Source organism: Hippocampus comes, unplaced genomic scaffold, assembly GCF_001891065.2.
Source record: "Hippocampus comes isolate QL1 unplaced genomic scaffold, H_comes_QL1_v1.1 scaffold41, whole genome shotgun sequence".
Classification (NCBI taxonomy): domain Eukaryota; kingdom Metazoa; phylum Chordata; class Actinopteri; order Syngnathiformes; family Syngnathidae; genus Hippocampus; species Hippocampus comes.
This window is the reverse complement of record NW_017805153.1, coordinates 2,258,247-2,278,145: the sequence shown is the minus strand read 5'-3', so window position 1 is coordinate 2,278,145 and position 19,899 is coordinate 2,258,247. Positions and strand designations below refer to the sequence as shown.

General features: G+C 41.4%; 1 protein-coding gene across 1 annotated transcript in view; it reads right to left on the bottom strand.

Annotated features, from left to right (window-relative positions):
• The window catches only part of mitfb (melanocyte inducing transcription factor b), a 48,160-nt gene extending 32,104 nt beyond the window's left edge, over window positions 1-16,056 (bottom strand). Inside the window, exon 1 of the mRNA XM_019868602.1 lies at window positions 15,852-16,056. Coding sequence (XP_019724161.1) covers window positions 15,852-15,955 — 104 coding nt within the window. The 5' untranslated portion in view covers window positions 15,956-16,056. The remainder of the gene's footprint in view (window positions 1-15,851) is intronic.
• Between the last annotated feature and the right edge of the window lie 3,843 nt (window positions 16,057-19,899).

The following is a 19,899-nucleotide window of genomic DNA, read 5'->3' as shown; positions in this document are numbered from 1 at the left end:
AGCAACAGCTAGCCAATTGCCTTGTGTTTCGATGAGAGACAAGACAAGTAAATTTGTGACGCATGAATGCAGGACGACGGTGAAACAATAAAAATGAAAGATGATAAAATACTTTTTTCTTTGTGTTCATTTGATTCCAATTCAAGCTGTTATAACGTCATTCTTCAATGTTAAAAACGGTTATAGTAACAATATAACACGTTAATTGTTAAAATAAGTGTGTGTGTGTGTGTGTGTGTGTGTGTGGGGGGCGGGGGTTCACATTTTCAGCTAGTGGTGTGCCGTGAGATTTTTTCAATGAAAGAAGTGTGCCTTGGCTCAAAAAAGTTTGAAAAACACTGGTCTACCCTTTACCACAGGTAACTGATTTTTGTTGCGGGCCACTTTGAAATGACGTCTTCCCACCGTTATAACAGTGAAAACAAATAACTGTTGAATCATCTCATCACATTGTTACTTGTACACAACAAATTGATGGATTACTAGTTTTGAAAACAGTCAAGTCAGCTCTAATAATTTGTTCAATTATTGTTCAACTGACTGTAAACAGGGTAAAAAAATGATACCAAATGTCAACGTTGTGTAGTACACACGACAATTTGAGATTTCAGTACAGATTTTAGCAAAGATCATGCAAATTGACTCAGATGATTTGCTTTTGCGGTCCACATAAAATGATGTGGTGGGCCAGATCTGGCCCCTGGGCCTCGAGTTTGACACCTGTGCTTTACCAAGATGTGGCGATCTTAAATCCTATTCCTGCTGAGTTCAGGAAAAACGCAGACTACACTCTGGATTGGTCCATCGGTCAATCAGGGCACAGTTAGAGCCAGACAAGCATTCGCACTGTCACTGAGTAGGAAATAAATCCTCGCTGTTTGCAAGGAAGTCAGGTAAACGAGCACGGTAGTGTAGGGTACGACGCCATTTGTGACTTGGATGCAAAATATCACCAAGAGTCACCATTCGTCAATACCTCCGTGAATATCAAACAATGTTTCTTGACAGAATCGCTGTGCCTGTATTCATCATCAAAATATTCAAAAATGTTCACCAACTTACTGCATTTCCCAGGACACACCACAGCCAAGCGGAATTATGTTATAATAAAAACAAAAAGACATTTAGAATACTGGATGCCCACTATTGATTAACTGAGTGGTGGATTAGAAACATCTCACTGAACTGCAGCTAAACAAAAACTTCCAATGAGCCTTTTAGTTTTTAGCTTAGTTCTTTTTTTTTTTCTTTCTTCTTCATCCAAAGCCGAGAAGCTGCTTTCAAGATCATGCCTAATTCCATTGTCTGCAAGGGTGATTTTGATTCTTTCATCACAGAAGTTTAAATCCAAGTCACTGGGTGTAATATTTGAATGTTTAATGTATTGTTTTAGTTGCTTTTTTTGGACTGCCAAAAGATTTCTCCTTTTGTTGAGTCAAGCTCACAGTAATAACCAGTCGGTCAACGTGCCACCACACATCAACACCAACAGACCTTTAAAAAACATTTTGATGAAACTCAGATGGCCACAGACTGTAAAGATGAGGTCAGTGCACACACGTATAGCCAGTTGTGTAGTACGGTATGTCGTTCATACGGGCTGCTTAAGCAGACTTGCACACACTCAATTATTATACAAGAAAATGGTGTGGGTGGGGGTGGGGGGCTCATAGTCTGAGTCACACTCCAGACTAAGCAAACGTCAACTAATTGTTATCGAGATTTCAGTGTGCAGACCGCCAAACACAAAAGAGCATCCATCTATCCATTTTCTAATCCGCTTATCCTCATGAGGGTCGCGGGTTTGCTGGAGGCTAGCCCAGCTGTTTTGGGTCAGTAGGCGGGGGACACCCCGAACCGGTTGCCAGCCACTCGCAGGACACACATACTGTAGACAAACGAGCATTCGCGCTGACAGTCACACCGAGGGACAATTTGGAGTGTTCCATTAACCTATGGTGCATGATTTTGGGATGTGGGAGGAAACCGGAGTACCCGGATAAAACCCACGCAGGCACGAGGAGAACACAGGATGGCCGGAGCTGAAATCGAAGCCTGAACCTCTGCACTGTGAAGCAGACGTCTTAACCAGTCAACCACCGTGCCGCCAGCAAAAGAGCAGTTAGCAGCTTCTGCCTCCCATTAGTGATGAGAGAATACAAAGCACCCTCACAAGGGGAATATGTTAATGACAACAAGAACAAAAAAAAACCCTCAAGGAATGGTCACATGATCATCCACGTTATTTAACGTGCAAAATGCACATACACTAAGAGGCAACAGGAACATATACAAATTCAACAAGTACTGTATTAGTTGTGTCGACTGATGTCCACCTCACAGTGCAGAGGTCATGGGTTCAATTCCAGGCCTTCCTGTGTGGAGTTTGCATGTTATTAACCCCCCCCCCCCACCCCCGGAATGACTGAGAGAAATCCACTGCGACCAAAATGGTCTTCTTTTACACAGCAATAATGGAAAAGAAACAAACTGTTTTGTCAAGTGTTGCCTGTTGCAAACATTTCCTATTCACTTATGGAATATTTCTCAAGTCTAATAATTTGAGTCACTGTCAGGATTTAGTCCGTACGAAACTAAATTACACCAAATAACACATCTATTCATCAATATGCTTGGTGTGCAGCAAAATGAATAAATAAATGGCTTGAGCAAATCATTTGCTGGTACAACCAATTGAGAAAGTTGGCTGGACCAGTGATACTAGTGGCAAAGTTAGTGAAGAGCCCCTGTAGCTTATATCAAAGCAACACAAAAAATGTTCACTCTTATTCTTAAATACAGTACAAGGAAGGCTCACATACTCAAATCTAAAATCTGAGGTATGCCGTCAACTGAGTTCCTGAGGTTAAAGACACCTCTGCTGCCATCAAGTGGTCACAAAACAAGGCACATGTAAATAAAATCGAGCTTTGCAATTGAAACCTCCTTTTTCAGTCCACAAGCATGTGAAAAGCTACATGAAATATATCTGTGAATCTTCAATATGAAATTAGCCGACTCAGTTGCATTGGTGAAATGACATTTGACAAACAATGGTTAAGAAGAAATACAGGGTGTAATGGATCAATCAAAAATTATTGGAAGTGCAAATTCAATTATGGGCATGTGGTGGAGGATACAAGAACCTTGAAGTATTGTTCAATTCAGCCCTAAAATAAGTGAATTCTTATTTTAGTGATTGGATATCGGGTAGCTGGGAAAAGGCACACAAAAAAAAGGCCACTTTCGGAACTTTCTTACCATTTTCAGTACATGCATTTTCAATTTTGTGATTTTCTAGATGACTGGAATGCTCTAAAGATCCCAGGTGTCAAACTCAAGGCCTGGGGGCCAGATCCAGCCCTCAGCATTTTGGATGTGGCCCGCAAAAGCAAATAATGCACATATATTCATATATGTTCATGTGTCTTGCTAAAGCCGCATGTTCATATCTTAGGGGAAATATCAAAGAAAGCAAATTTGCATATAGCTGCTCATTTCCTCATAAGCTTATCGGTCCGCAATAGAGAGTCTAATCCTTGTGATAATTTCAGAGGATGAAATGGCCATAAGTAGAGATGTCCACATACGTTTTGGTGTTGATTCGTCACTGTTTTTGGAAATTATTAGCAATGTATGTACAATGATTTTGAATGGGAGAATTGTGTCAGGTTCCTCCACCGACTCCGTCCAAGAAATGGGAAAATGGGAGGGGAGGTGTGGCTAAATTGACTAGAAAGGGGCATTTTGAGAGTAGTAATTTACTAATTTCTCCAAAACAATTTGATACAATCGCGAGCTAATATTTGCCTGATTTGAACAAAACAAAATCCTAAATTGAGTTGGTTCGTGCCAATCGGACCATCCCGGCCAGATGAACCCTTTAAAGCAGGGGTCCCCAACCGCCGGTCCGCGGACCGGTACCGGTCCGCAGGGCATTTGGTGCCGGGCCGCACAGAAAGAACTTGCCTGAATTCCGTTTTATTTATTTCGGAATACGAAAGATGTTTTATTTTGAAAAATTACCGGATTCTCCGTTACATCCGTCTGTGTCACGCTTGACACACGTCAAGCCGCGCTTCTCCGTCACGTGACCGATTACGCTAAAAACAAAACGCCAGAGCTCGCAAAATGAGTAATAAAACTGCTGGAGAGCGCAAATGATGGCGGCCTTAAAAGTACGTTCGAAACAACTGGATTAAAGTTATGGCTGAATATTCTGAGATCGCCACAGTAGCTCTGTTGCTATTTCCGACATGCTACCTGTGTGAGGAGGGGGTTTTCTACAGCAACGGCGACTAAAACAAAATTACAAAGTAGACTGGACATAAAACACACACTTGAGGTGTCATTGTCTCCTATTACCCCGAGATGGGACCGTCTGGTTGCAGAAAATCAAGCTCGGGGCTGTGGTGAGTCGTCATTTTCATGCACTTTGAATTTGCGTTGTATCGTATTTTGAAGGCATTAAACATTACCATAGCGATCAGAGAGAGTGTTGCGGCCAGATTAGACGCTCCTTGTGTTTATTATGATATTTCGAAAACACCACAGTTTCCATGCAGCTCATACCATATTATTTTGTTGTATTATTTCCGCCACACCTTAAATGCCGGTCCCTGAAAATATTGTCTGACATAAACCGGTCCGTGGGGCAAAAAAGGTTGGGGACCCCTGCTTTAAAGTGATGAATGGTTTAATTGGGCACTGATGGTAAAACGGCCGCATCTAAAAAGCATCGTCCAAACATTGGCAAGACATCCTATTGGTCTTCTTGAGCTTAAAAGTGGATGTATAGAGACTAGTTGTGTTCATTCATCACTTAATGCTGATTTGGAGGAGTTAAATCTGTCCCAACACAAACAGCACACGGTTAACGTATGTTCCAACGGGACTTCACAATCCCTTGTTTTAACACATGCCTGTAATGTCCGAGCCGCTGTGTCGCCATACTCACACACGGTCAAATGAGCAGGGTCTGTACACTTGCACTCCGACGGCCTCCATATTTGTTTGTTTACTCCTGAAGGTGTACTGCCCGCCCTTGGAGTCTAGTGAAAGTCATGCCGCTTGGTGCAGCGCTGAAAGTGTGTCAGATGGGGGAGGCTCCTGGGCCCTGCCCGCGCTCTCCAATCGCCGCGCAGAGTCCGAGGCGGAGGACTAGCCCCCGTCTGTGCACACCCGAGCTGGGGGGAAGAGCGCGCGCCCGACACTCTGCCTACCAAAGCATAGAGTCCAAACACACACAGATATGGTTTCACTTGCTGATATAAGGCTCTGCTGGTGAGTGGTTGTTGTGTAAAATTTAGTCAGGGTTGATCCTTGTAACCCATTAAAGATGTTTTTTTCATTATTTCGATGTCATGAGAGTTTTGCTTGCTGAGCCAACAGGGTTGAAGAAAAACAGGATGAGAAAATATTGCTTTGAAAAATGAAGAAAATAAAGTAGCTGCGTTTGCCCTGATTCAGCCGGAAGGTAAGAGCCATTGAAAATTGGGATAAGCTGAACCGCAGTGGTGTAGCATTTGACCTGCAGGTACAGTAACTCAAGCATCGAGGTCCTTGCTTGTACATGAAATAAAGTAAACACTGCTCTAAATCTGGGAGACATTTGAGATTTGGCTGCACAAAGAGACGGAACAAAAATATTTAAAGCCCAGGGTCTGAAAGAAGTTCAATCTTTCAAAAAAATCGTGTGCATCATCTGCCTCCATTTGGTCAAACGGTAGAACAAAATTAAGTCCAAAAGTTGTTTTACACCAGTGTGTTTCAAACTTTTTGAGCCAAGGCACACTTCTTGCATTGAAAAAATCTCGCGGCAGTCCACTAGCTGAAAATATGAAAAAAAAACACTTATTTTAATAATTAACGTGTTATGTTGTTACTATAACCATTTTTACATTGAAGAATGACGTTATAACAGCTTGAATTGGAATCAATTGAACACATAGAAAAAATTATTTTACAATTCACACAAATTCGCTTGTCTCTCGTGGTCGAAACACAAGGCAATTGGCTAGCTGTTGCTGCTCCCTAGCGGTATGGGAGAGTACTACACAATTACTTTCTGGGTGATGGACCGCGCAGGTATACAAATTGGATATTTTCCCGCGGCACACCTGACAATGTCTCGCGGCACACTGAGGGTTTGAAAAACACTGTTTTACACACACACACACACACACACACACACACACACACACACACACACACACACACACACACACACACTATATAAATAGAGAGAGAGAGAGAGAGAGAGAGAGAGAGAGAATCTCTTTGGCCAGCTTGTTCAGCAAGGAGGAAAGGCCAAAGAATGAGACCATGAGACAAAAGAGGAAGAGCCTCCAACTTTCAAGAAAAGAATAATTGCATTTAAGAGACAATATCAGCACTCCAAATTAAAATGCAGGTTTAGCACTATCGGATATTCTCATGCACAAAGCTTGCTCAACGTAATATGTGGTGACTCTGAAAGGCCTAAAACCTGCCCATAAAGAATTGGAATACCTTGCCTGCATTTCCAACATTTTATCTTGTGAAACGGAATTTTCTGCAATGTCAACAATAAAAACCAAAATATGGAGCAGACTGAACGTCAGCAACTTAGATAACAACTGATGTTTAATGATCACTCGATTTAACAACTTAATTGATGTCATCAGTGTCAAAACAGCTTGTGGTTGTCAATCATTCAGTACAATCTCACTACAGTAGTTGAAGTCAGGCTTTATAGGTAGCTGGAAAGAGCGATCAATCTTCTGTTTATCTATTGGATAGCCCGGGGTCGGCAACACGCGGCTCCAGAGCCGCATGCGGCTCTTTAGCAACATCTAGTGGCTCCCTAGAGCTTTATAAAAACTGTTTGAAAATGGAATAAGATTTTGATAGTAGGCTAATATAGCTCAAATAGATATAGATACATGTTGCAGCTCCGAAAATGGAGAGCTGTGGTGTTGTTTTTTTTAAAACGTACACTTTATTTATGCTTTTAACAGCCTCGACAAACACAGACCCGTCTGCGTCCGACTCCGTGCCTTCTCTCTTCTCGTTCAACTCGAGAGGCGTTCAAAGACAGCCTCCGAAAAACGGAAATTCATGATCACTTCACTGACACTAAGAAAAACGAAAATAATGCACCAAAACAAAAAATCAAGCGAGGAAATCACAAAATAAATTCTATGGGGGCGCTTGTGAACACACAACAAAGGAATGAATAACATAAACAATTGTGAGACAGTACAGTCTCCTACATACATACAGCATGTGTTTCCTTTTATAGAAATTTTACAGAAGGCTTTTATTTTTTTTGTTTGCGGCTCCAGACATATTTGTTTTTTGGGGTTTTTTTGTCCTATATGGCTCTTTCAACATTTTGGGTTGCCGACCCCTTGGATAGCCAGTCGTGGAGTTTTAATTATTCTTCCAGCAGGGGGCACTGTTAATTCATCAGCCATTGTACATCAAATCTTGCTTGTTTCTTTTTGATCATTTCCTAACAAAGAGAGACTAGTGGTTCAATAATGAGAAAGAACACACCCTGGAGGGAAATACTAGACCTTTGTTCTTTCTACTGTGGCCAGGCGATCACAAGAGACCCTGAAACCTCTCATCCAGGATGCAGGTCATTACGACCCTCCATGACATACGGGCCATTTGTTGTCCCAGAGTGTTGCTGCAGGCGATTTTGCCATGCATTTCCCAACAGAGTGTACAAGGTGATGATAAGCATTAGTGTGAAATACAGTATGAACAATCAATTTTCAAGGCTTTGATCTCACTAGCAATGAAGCGTTAAAAAAAAAAAAGGTATGCAGCCGACTTCACAAACAACTGTAGGGAGAAGCTTTGTGTTTGCCAAAGGACTGGACAGGACTGTCATTGCAAACTCAATAGTTCCTAAGTGAAGTACTGTAAACGTGCGCAAATATGGCATTAGTAGTGATCCACTTTTCCTTGATAGTAATTGATAAGAAAGGATGAACTGTTGAAGCCTCTTAAAGAGATGACAAGGTTCATTAGGCTATTCCCAGGAAGAGCTGGCAGCCTTTAACTTGCCACGTCCTAATCTTGTAATTTGGTTCCCAGAGTGCGCTTCACGGTTTCCATCAGTTGTTTGAGGGGGACAGCACAGCTTCCTGCTATTTCTTTCTCTGTTTTTGCTTGAGAAGGGGCATCCAAGGACGGACACGCTTCAAGCCACATGAGTCACTGCTTGTGGCTTGTTAGAATGAGGATGTAACGCATCAACTAAGAAAATGGCACATTATCTGAATTTGCCCTTGCGCCTTTTTAGAGGAACATGGGTGGTGAGCAGCATCGCTTATCACTACGATCACGGAGCATTTTCCAAGTGCTTTCAAAGGCGATCATACCATTAGCCTTCATTGAGACAGCATAAAAATCAATTAGTATTCTCCATACTGTACTGGATATAGATTTTCTGCTTGGACATTTTCAGGAAAAAAGGTCCATCGTAAGGTCTTGAGAGAAGTGCATATTAGCCTGCGTTTATCAATGCATGTGCGGTGTTGATCATCCTTCTGACAGAGTTTCCAAACTACTATTTTCTTGTGCCGACTAAAAGTAAACAGCGCCGGGATTAAGGCTTATCCCACCGATACATCACTTTAAGTGTTGAACAAGAAGCCTGAGGCTTGGGAAAGTGCCACAGCTGTGGAAGACTTCTTGTGTGTGGTGCCTGTGCTCAAAACACATGATTCCAAAGATCTGAACAGCCACAAGGCCAGTGGCGATAACATCAGATATGATGAAGACACTGCAGGGAGCTGGTTCCAACAATGTCCGCCCCTTGCTGAGACCATCAACACACTTGCCGCTATTTGCCTACCAGCCTTGTATTGGAGGTTAAAGGTCATCTTCCTCCTGCAGCAAGCGCTTTTTCAACTCCAGAAACCTGGCTAAGGATCAAGTTCTTGCGTTTCTCCAGTGATTTCAACAACATCCAGCCTGGCATCTGAGTGACAAGCTGGATTTTTGTAAGAACATGCTGGTGAGTATAAGCGGTTCAGATAATAGATGGATGTTTGGTTGGCATTACAAGAGTCTACGTATGCACCAGTCCTCCGGTACAAGCGTCGACTTCCTGTGCGGCCTCCCCTGCTGCCACATGCCGAATCGTTCTCGCCATTTTGCCATCGCTGGCCTCATCGAGAATGATGATGACAGGAAAGAATAGAGAACTAGCTGTGACCCTCCTGGTAGGCACCTCTTCATCAAGGCAGAGGAAACAAAGAAGCTGGTGGTGTATTTCTGTAGATGCATCCTAATCCATAGTGGCAACAGTCATTTTTCAGAGAATGTCTCCAACTGGAATGGCAGCTGGGGCTGCAGCATCTCGGCCGCTGACAGAGGAAAACTCGAAAGACTGATAAAGGCAGGTCAGATGTCCAGGCTTGTACCAGGGGGCGAGAGAGAGGAGCATGGTAGTCGAGCTATCATCTCTGATGGATGACTCTCACGCAATGCACGGCACCATCAACATTACACGATTAAAGATCCATTTTATTACAGATCACAACGTTTCATTAATAATCTGACTTCTGCGTCCGTCTGTGCGCATGTGTGTGCACGCCTGCCAGTCGGTCACTTTTCCTCTTTAATTAATCGCAAAACACTGGAAATATAACTAAAATGTTTTTAATGTCTTTCTCTGTGTGACTCCTGTTAGTATGAAGCAGACTTGTTTTCATTTCGTTATGGAGAACTGGTTAGAACAGGTATGGCTGGACCAGTGTTCCATGAGCATATTTTCAACATTTTTAAGGACCTTGGAAAGATGTCAGACAAATTCAAAGCTTAGAAAATTAATCGTCTCAAACATATTAGGTTTGACAACGCCCGCTTCTGTTGGATCCTGTGTGTAAAAATCCTCCTCCTCAAGTTCCGGACACTGCTCGCCATTGAATGTACTGTGTTGTATAGCGCATTGAAATTGTACAGTGTCTCTGTAGCGTAGCGTGCTGGTCGGCTACGAAAATGTCACTTCGGTAACCCTAGCACTGGCTAGAGTAACTAGCCCCACAATGCCTCAAGCTTTATTTATTTTTTTTTTTGCATTGCTGAAAATATAAATTAGTTTTTAGTAATTGGATATTATGGGTGATTAATCTTGTTGATTAATCTTGATAAATCGACAGGTAGGTTACACCCTGGATTGCTTGTTAGCCAGTTACAGGGCATAGACAAACAACCATTCACACACATTCATATACTGTATAGAGATATAATTTGGAGTCTTCAACAAACCTAACTAACATGCATGATTTTGGAATGTGAGAGGAAGCTGAAGTACCAGAAGAAACACACAAGCATGGGGAGAACATGCAAACTCAGGACCTCAGTCCTGTGAGGCAGACATGGTAACCATGAATCCACTGTGCTGCCCTTTATTTACAAACACCCGTCAGCCCCAATTGAGAGCATCTAATTTTTCCGTATACGTTTACAATTTTATTCATTATTCAAGTACAGTTGGCAGTGGGCACTTACTGAGTACTACTGTACATTTTTTTTCCTCTTGATTGCTTTTATTGTTTCTTAAAGCAAGAAAGTTGCCATTTGAAATGACTTAAGTTTTGCATTAGGTCTGTGGTCTTTTTTTTGTTTTTTTTTTACAAAATTAAACAACTGAATGAACATCCTCTGAGACCGGTGATTCCATAATTTTTGCCAGAAAACAAATATTTTTGATGCGCCTCTACTTCATGCTCTGATTTTCCTCAAGGTACAGCTTATTTGCAGGAATGTGAACACAGAGTAGCCTTTAAAGTATTTTCATAACAAAACAAAAAGAAAAAAACAGTGAGCAACTTCAGTACCGTATCATATATTATCAGCAGGCAAGATGGCAATCCCTTTTTGCCAGTTCTGTACATCATATGCAAAACGTATCAAAATAATGGCTTGTGTAGTAGTGCGGCTGTTTTAAAATACCGTAGGAAAATCAAAGAAAGCCATCAGAATCTATTTACCGTAATTCACTCATAGTCTTGACTATTGACCACCATGCAATAGTTATGTCAGGACCGTCAAAGCAGTGTCATGCTACAACTTGTCCAGGAATATTCAGCAATTTTTCTACCTTTGAATAGCACCATTAACAATCGCAATAATAATAACATGGGTTAAAAATGCATAATTTGTCTTGATGAGCACTCCATTTTTTGAACTACATTTTGCACTCTGGTTCTACAAGTCACGCCAAGTTCCACTCGAGTCGCAATGCCAAGGCTCTGCCCCAAGTTGTAATAGTAACAAAAGCCATCTTTGCCACATCCCCAACAGTATAGAGAGTGGGATATAAAACCCTCAAAATGGGCTAATTTAAGCAAGACAAATAAACAACTTTGGAAAGAGTTCTGTATTTCTGATCCTCAGGGCATTTTGACAAAAGGATATCACAGACACGTTATTAAGACACATGGGAACTATTCTAAATTGTACAAGAAAATTTATTCTAAATGTGGTAAATAACTGAAAGGGGAATCACAGCCACATTTAGCAGGAGCAGGGATTATCTTGTGACACACTGTGACCATAAACCATTCATTCTGCTTTTGAACTGACTTTGCTATTTTTTTTTTCTGCCTGGAGTAAATATAATACATTTTGGTAGGACATGGTTCAGTAGTCTGCCTTAGCTAGACTGTTCCATTACATCTCGATCACATGAATAACAGATTAAAACAGAACCTTAAAGTCAGCCTGTGCATAGAGAATTAAAGATTTTCTGCAATAATTCCACTCCGGCTGGAATTTGAATATGAAACGGGTGTCATAATAATCATCCTCAAGCTCACTCATTTTCAGAAATAACACCTTCAGTGCTAAATTTAAACATGCTCTTTACACAGCATAGAAGACAATTTTCACTGGCTCTCATCTATATTAAGCACTAAGTCTGGAGCTCGAGCATTTCTCAAAATAATAAAGACAAAGAGGAAGAGTGAGAGAGAGAAGATCTGATGTGAGAAGATATTTCTCAAGAAAATGCAAAAACAAAACACGAACTCATTACAACACATCTGACAGGTCGGCGAGCGCTCTAACTTATTGTATCAACCCAACCAATAGTCATCAGACTGTTCACATGCTGGGTCAGTGTCATGTGATCCAAGGAGGAAGTGGGCTCACATGAGGCAAATAAAATGGCATTAGATGAAATTTTCTGCAATGCCCCTGACGCTGAGCAGTCTTCTTGTGCTTTATCTCTATTCCATGCCACCAACAGCGAAGTGCCACTCTGCTGGCTTCGATGTGTACGTAACAAATAAATGTAAAGACATTTCGCCCATGAAAAATGCTGAACCGGGTAACAAGTGACAACTGCCCAGACGAGCAGTGCTTTCATTGAGAGTGAAATTTTTTGCCACACACGAAAAGCGCAAAAAACTTTTTTTAAAAAGCCATGGCAAATCTGTAGCAAAATCTGATGATATTAGGGGGCACAAAGCGAGCATGACTCTTAAAAACATGTGCAATAGGATCTCTGTGGACACAGTGGGGTTCTGTCTTCACTACATTTGGCCCTGACAATGGGGTCATGGATAGGCTAAGCAGACAACATTCTGCTGCAAGACATCACTGTTCATCCTCAATATCACGGCAAACATTACATAGGCATGCTAGTAAGTTTCACAAGAAGACAGTTACATCACAGCTACCGTGCAGAGTTTTTCGGCCACACTGAGGGAAGCCATGTTGTCCTGACATTAAAAACAAAAAGTCACTTTTTAGAAGATTAGATATGACTTAGAATAAACATATTTCTACCCATTGTGAGACAATAGGGAACCAACATGCAATTCAGATTTCATATTCATTCACGGGTTGTACTAAATACATGCAGATTGAACTGATTGAACAAAGTGAAACGTTTAATATACACTACTGTGGGCGTGTGGTAAATGACAAAACAGGAGACGAAAGCAAGTCATGTCTCGTTTACTATCCGCACAAAACGGATTATTTACAGAGCAAGCAGCAAGCTACTCTCCTTCAACGCTGAAATGTCTATCATCCCTTCGAACCAAGTCCCCTCCCCTAACGGGTCAGAAAGAATGTCTCTCGTTTGTCGATCGCCACACAGCCCCATCCAAGAATTCACCGCAACAAAAGTGTACAATCGAACAGGCAATGATGAACAACGTCAAGAAAAACAGTCAATGCGGTGGAGGGCTGCACAGGCGGCCAGAATGTCTGTGCTTAGCAGGAGGATGTTCAGGGGCCAAGGGTTGCTTTGGAGCCGGGGTCGGGCCGGAGACCGCAGAGGGTGGGCGCCCTGGCGTTTCCCTGCCTCTTTGAAACTGCAGGGTTTGCGTCTTCCCGTTGTCTCGAGTCAGCGGACCAGAGGCTACTGAGGTACCCAGGACTAAGGGGAGGCTCAGAGAGGATTGAGCCGTTTCTGTTGCTCTTATTTCCCTTTGGAAAGTTCAATATTAAAGAAGACCCCTCTCTGTCCATTTTTAGAACTCGTTTTTCAACATTTTTATTCTATGGCTTTGACTCAGTATGATACTTGGGCTTGTTCTAGTGTTTTATGGTGTCTGCTGTATTTGTGTTAGTCTTGCTTGACGTATGGATGGATGGATGGATGGATGAATGGATGGATGGATGGATGGATTGTCTTTTTTAATGCAAGACTGATTTTTACTCCATGTACAGAACTTTGTATGCAGCAATGGTTTTAATGTGCTGTATAAATAAATAAAGTTGAGTTGAGTGGCGTTATTCCGAGGCTTTATTCGATAAAAAGTTCTCCCGAATGATCTCAACCTCCGCTTCAAATGGTAGTCTTCTAGAAAATGTCTTTTTAACTGTTTGTTGTATATAAATAGTCGGGTCACTGAGAACGTGTCTATGAGCGGGCCATTCTGAATTTTGAAAATTGTGCACATCCATTAACCATCCATCCAGCGCTCCATCTTTTATCCCACTGAGGGTCGCAGGCAGCTGACTTTGTGTGAAATGCAGACTACATTCTGAAGAAGCTTATCCACACAATTTGGCTAATTTACATAATAATTGGCCCACATCTAGTTTCTTGACCCTCCTACGAAGAACCGTGCTTTTCTCACCATGGGAGAACTACAGTGTCTGAAACCCATCCATTTCAAAGCCAAAGGGTAAGCATAGCTGCATTGAGTTTTGGAATGCTCAAATTAGCAGAAGCTTCTGGTAAGTAGCATATACTTGAAAACTCAGTGAAAGGATCGGTGAGAGGTATCTGTGTTAGGTTGAATGTGTACGCTGAAGTTAACAGTTTGGCATTTGCATATTCACCTCTTTTTCGGAGGAACATTTCATGTGTTATTTGCTAGAAGACTCAAATATTTGCGTTTTTTTTTATTCAGGCAACAGCCATGTCGAATGTAGAAATTTTGCTTTGGTGCAATCCTGTGGCCAAGGAACTTTGTTGGAGTAAGGTGAGGCGCTTCATTTAGTCAGGCTACAACTTTTTCGAACAGAAAAAAAATGGCTGAAAGCATTTTGTGGTATTTCTAGGAAATGACATATCTTTTTGGGGAGACATCAATTACTCACGCATTTTTGTTATTTGTGGCAGTCACTTGGTTGGAGTCAAATCACACCATATAATAGACGATTTTATGGTTAGAGAGCATCAACGTGCTCAAGTTGCTGACTACTTTCTAGTCAGTCAACATAGCGAATGTTTTTCATGTCCTGAGTCGCAACGGTAGCGTTTGAAATTAGCTACTTTGTAAGACAAAATTGATCCATTATAAATAGAAAAAATGCCAGAGGAATGAGGTTCATGTTAATTAATAATAATAATTGTTATTATTATTATTATTATTATAAATAGAAGAAGAAGAAGAAGAAGATCTATCAATCCATTCATTTTCTGATCCGCTTATCCTCACAAGGGTCACACAGGTGCGCTGGAGCCTATCCCAGCTGTCTTCGGGCAGTAGCAGGGGTACACCCTGAACTGATCGACAGGCAATCGCAGGGCGCACATCGACAAACAACCATACAGGCACGGAGAGAACATGCAAACTCCACACAGGAAGAAGGGGCCGGATTCAAACCCATGACCTCTGTAGTGTGAGGCGGATGTGCTCACCAGTTGTCCACCATGCCGCCTCATTTTGAGAAATAGTTCCTAATTTTATTATATTATATTATATTATATTATATTATATTATATTATGTGCACGGTGTCGAGTGGTTAGCATGTCTGCCTCACAGTGCATAGGTGCAGGGTTCGATTCCGGCTCCGGACTTCCTGTGCGGAGTTTGCATGTTCTCCCTGCGCCTGCGTTGGTTTTCTACCACATTCCAAAAACATGAATGGCAGGAACACTCTAATTTGTCCCTAGGTGTGATTGTGAGCACGAATGGTTGTTTGTCTTTTGCGATGGGTTGGCAACCAGTTCAGGGTGTACCCTGCCTATTGCCCGAAGACAGCCGGGATAGGCTCCGGCACACCCACGACCCTTGTGAGGATAAACGGATTCGAAAATGTATGGACAGATGGATGGATTATATCAGATATTATATTATACTATGTTATATTATATGATATTATTTTCTATAATATTATATGTGGCTGAGGAGCATCCGTTGCACTCTGACCTGTCTGATGTCCCCGAGCTAAAATGTGAAGTGGATGTTAACAAGACAACACCCAAATGTTGCATAACAGCGTGCGGCCAAAGGAAAAAAAAAAAACATCAACAATGAGCGGCGCTCTGGGTCAGCGGGAAGCCCATAACTCGCCCCGAACAGCACCTTACGAGAGGTCTGCGGCCTCATTATCACCGAAACACCAAAACCACCTCAACGTGCCAAATAACTATACTGACCTGCATTTCAACGGCTGACTCTTTAGCTCGTAGTATGTTTTTGGCTCCTCTTGTAAGTCTTCTCCATCATCGAAGTCGGGAACTATTCCTGATTCTGACTGCATACTTGAAGATGTCAACTTTTAGCGGAGGAGAACTCGTAAAACAGCTTTGCTTGGCGTCGTACGTCGACCCTGTGAAGCACTGACACCGCGAACTACATCTGTCCGGCACCCGGAGCTATGTAGTCCTGAACGCGGAGCCGCCAACCGACTGCCGGCACTGTCAGGTGCAAGTAAAATACAATGACCGACATGCACCGCGGCTGTCAATGTCATCGTGTACCCGATTGGTCGCTCTGTTGCTTTTTCACAAATTTTTCACATTTTGATTTTTGGATGACAGAAGCTTAACTGCAGCAATGTTCATATGTTTTGTACAACACCCCTGTGCCGTCTACCAACATGTACGTAAGCGTTGATGGCACGTGAAAAACGCCGACGTTTGTTCACTATTTTTGCAGCCTTCAAGCCTGGTAATTAGTGTAGGAAATAACCAAACTGAGCGCCATGTAGCCGTGCAGACGAAAATAATTCCCAAAGTATTCTTGTGCAACATGTTTTTAACCGGTGCTGGAAATTAACATTGTGTCACACTTTGTTACGAGTATTTTATTTTCAGGTATAACCTAGCTACTCAAGTATTTATTTAGCTGAAAATTTATTGCATCTATTTCCAAAATTTAAACGAACGGGTGTGTGTGTGTGTGTGTGTGTGTGTGTGTGTGTGTGTGTGTGTGTGTGTGTGTGTGTGTTTGTGCGTGTGTGCGTGTGTGTGTGTGTGATATCTATTTCCAAAATTTAAACGAACGTGTGTGTGTGTGTGTGTGTGTGTGTGTGTGTGTGTGTGTGTGTGTGTGTGTGTGTGTGTGTGTTCAGAGAAGCAAGATATTGCCCCTTTTTTTAAAATGTATGCTATTATTTAACAGTATGATATTGTAGGCACCAAGGATGATTTGTGGCAAATACGTTTTGTTCTCCATCCATCCATCCATCCATCCATCCATCCATTTTCTAATCTTCTAATCCTCACAAGGGTCGTGAGCGTGCTGGAGCCGATATCCCATCTGTCATCCGGCACTAGGTGGGGAACACCCCGGACTGGTTGCCAGCCAATCGCAATGTTTTGCCAATGTTTTGTTCTGTGCCAGCCAAAACACAACAATGATTCTGACATTCTCAAATTCTCAGTCTAATCTGGAAAAAAAAAACGTAATGTTGTTGTTGTTGGCTAATTTAGCATGTTTGTTAGTCTCCTTACAAAATAAGGTATGGGAATAAATTGTTTTGACAGCATACTGTCAAGTCCAGCCAACGCTACAGCACTTGCAAGAGTTACAGGTGACGTGTAACGTGAGTGGTGTATTATTATTATTATTATTATTATTATTATTATTATTATTATTATTATTATACATAAATATGAGAAGCACACCATTATGGAAATTATTGGCACGGGAAAATATTTTGTGTGCAGAGACTTTTTCAAGTTATCAGAACGAGTAGGTGTTGTATAGCATTGACAATATATATATATATATTTTTTTTTTTTTAACTTTTGTGTTTACTATTCTCTTGGTACTATTTTATTCTTTTACTGAAGTAAAGCAGTCAGTACTACCAAAGTCTTTCTTCTACACAATTATCTGTACTTAGACTGTGAGTACTTTAGTGTTTGACAGCTGCGAAGCAAGAACAAGAACGAAAGCAAGTATGACGTCTTGCTCTGTTCTAAAAGTTTCGTTTGTGCAGTGGACACGCACCGAACACTTGGTGGTAGTATAAAGCAATTAAAGCCGTGTTGAACGCCACACTCTTTTCTGCTTGAAGGAAAATCATCCATCCTTCTTCCATCCATTCATCTATCCATCCACCCATCCATTTTATGATCTGCTTATCCTCACAAAGGTCACGGGGCGTGCTGGAGCCTATCCCAGCTGTCTTCGGGCAATAGGGACACCATCAACTGGTTGCCAGCCAATCGTAGGGCACACATAGACCTGAAGGAAAATCAATATTTGCATTTATTCATCCTGCAGAACCGGTTTAAGTCTGCTTATTACCCAATAAAATATGATACAAATAAAGCCGACGACCAAATACACCACTTAACATGGGCGTCATTAGGCCTATTTTAGGGAGGCTTCAGCCTCCCTAAAAATGTCTTTAGCCCCCCTAAATAATTTCATTGCATTATTTAAAAAAAAAGTATTATTTATTTTTCCTGTACTTTTGCTAATATATTGCATCAAATTCAATGTAATGTGGCCATTTTAAATTATATTTCGATAACCTGCCATTATTGTAATGTTAAATCTCCCAGGTTTCCTGAACGCAACAGGTGTTGCGTTAGCATTTGACGTGTCTGTCACCATCGCCACATCAAATGCTAACGCAACAACTGACAGTTCATTGCCGAAAGTCAGGTTGAGTCGACAGCATGGATATTCGACAGTTTTTTAGAAAGGTAAATTAAGTATTCAATGCATCCATGCTGGTAAAACTAGTGACTATAGTCCGCTAAAATATCTCCAGTAACAGCAGAAACTGCACTCACTGTAACAAGTGTTCACTTTTGGATAAATTAAGGTGGTGCTTAATAAAAATTAAGCAACATTTTATAATTAAATACATAAATAATCATTACACCAACTCTTTGAGGCAACACCTATTGAGATTTTGGCCTATATAAAATAAAAAAATAAATATAAAATCAATTTATTTATTTGATAGGAATCAGGCTAAAGACGCACAGAGAGTGAGCCGGGGGGAGCTCTGCTGGACAGGTGAGTCTATCAGATCTCAAGGCTAATTTTACTTGCAAGGCTGTTCCCAAAATGCAATCGGAGCTTACAGTAAGTATTGAGCAGCCAACTTTTGTTTTTCCAAAGTGATGAAGCTTTTGCATCTCATTGTACTAACTTAAATTTCATATCACGGCAGACATCTCAAGCCAAGCTTATACAAATCAACACTCCTCACAACCAACCAATAATGGGGTGCATGAAAATAACAATTATTCACTTTGCCAGTACACAGCAAATAATGAGAGGTATTGTGTTGAGGCACAGGAACTCTTTTATTTTGTTAAGTTGTGCCTGCTTAATAATAGAAATAGCCCTTTTAGGGAAATAAGACAATTTTTACTTTAACTTTGTTAAACAGTAGTTGTCTTTTTTTCCCTTAATTTAACAAAACAATTGAACAAAATACTAATTTTACCAAAATAAATACTAAACATGAAAACAAAAATATCCTTTTCATTTGTACAATTCCCCTTTTCACATCCCCTCTGAAATCACTGAAAAATACAGTATATCAGAAGAGGAGTTAAGAACCATTTTAAAAACTGACACAAGGGAGCACAGGAATGTGCAGTGCTGTTCTTCCACTAAAGGTGAATGCAATGTTTGAGGCATGCAAATATTATTGAGGACGCCATTGTGATGTTCGTTTACCATGTTGCGGTGTTCTGCTGTTAAACAGCTGCAAAGATCCCCGGGTAGACGGGAGCAAAACTGCACACAATCGAAACCTCCCGCGATTCGTCTTGTCTAATTGTCTGTGTGCAGCTCTCCTGGACTGAAGCTGTGAGCACAACTGTGGCGTCGCGCATGCGTCTGTTTCCTGACACAATCATCCATTTTGAATGCGTGTGTGTTGGGATAGACGCGTGCTGACGCTTATGTATGGGCACACCTTAAGTTCAGAGGAGCCAATCAGCGCATCGTTATCGCCGACATGCCCTGCTCAGCCAGAGTCTCCAGTTAGTCAAACATTATACAACACACAGTCGCGCTGCTGCGGTCTTCTGCAATACATCTGTTAGTGCACGCAAAGAATAAAACGGATAATTTTAACAAGCCATCGCGGTAATGCGCAGATTATAGTCCACAAATATAAAATGTATAGCGTAAAAATCACTTTATAATTTATTATTTTATACAATTTGCCGAGGGTCCGGACAGAGGAGGTCCGGACAGAGGAGGTCGGCGGTCCGGTCGTGGATC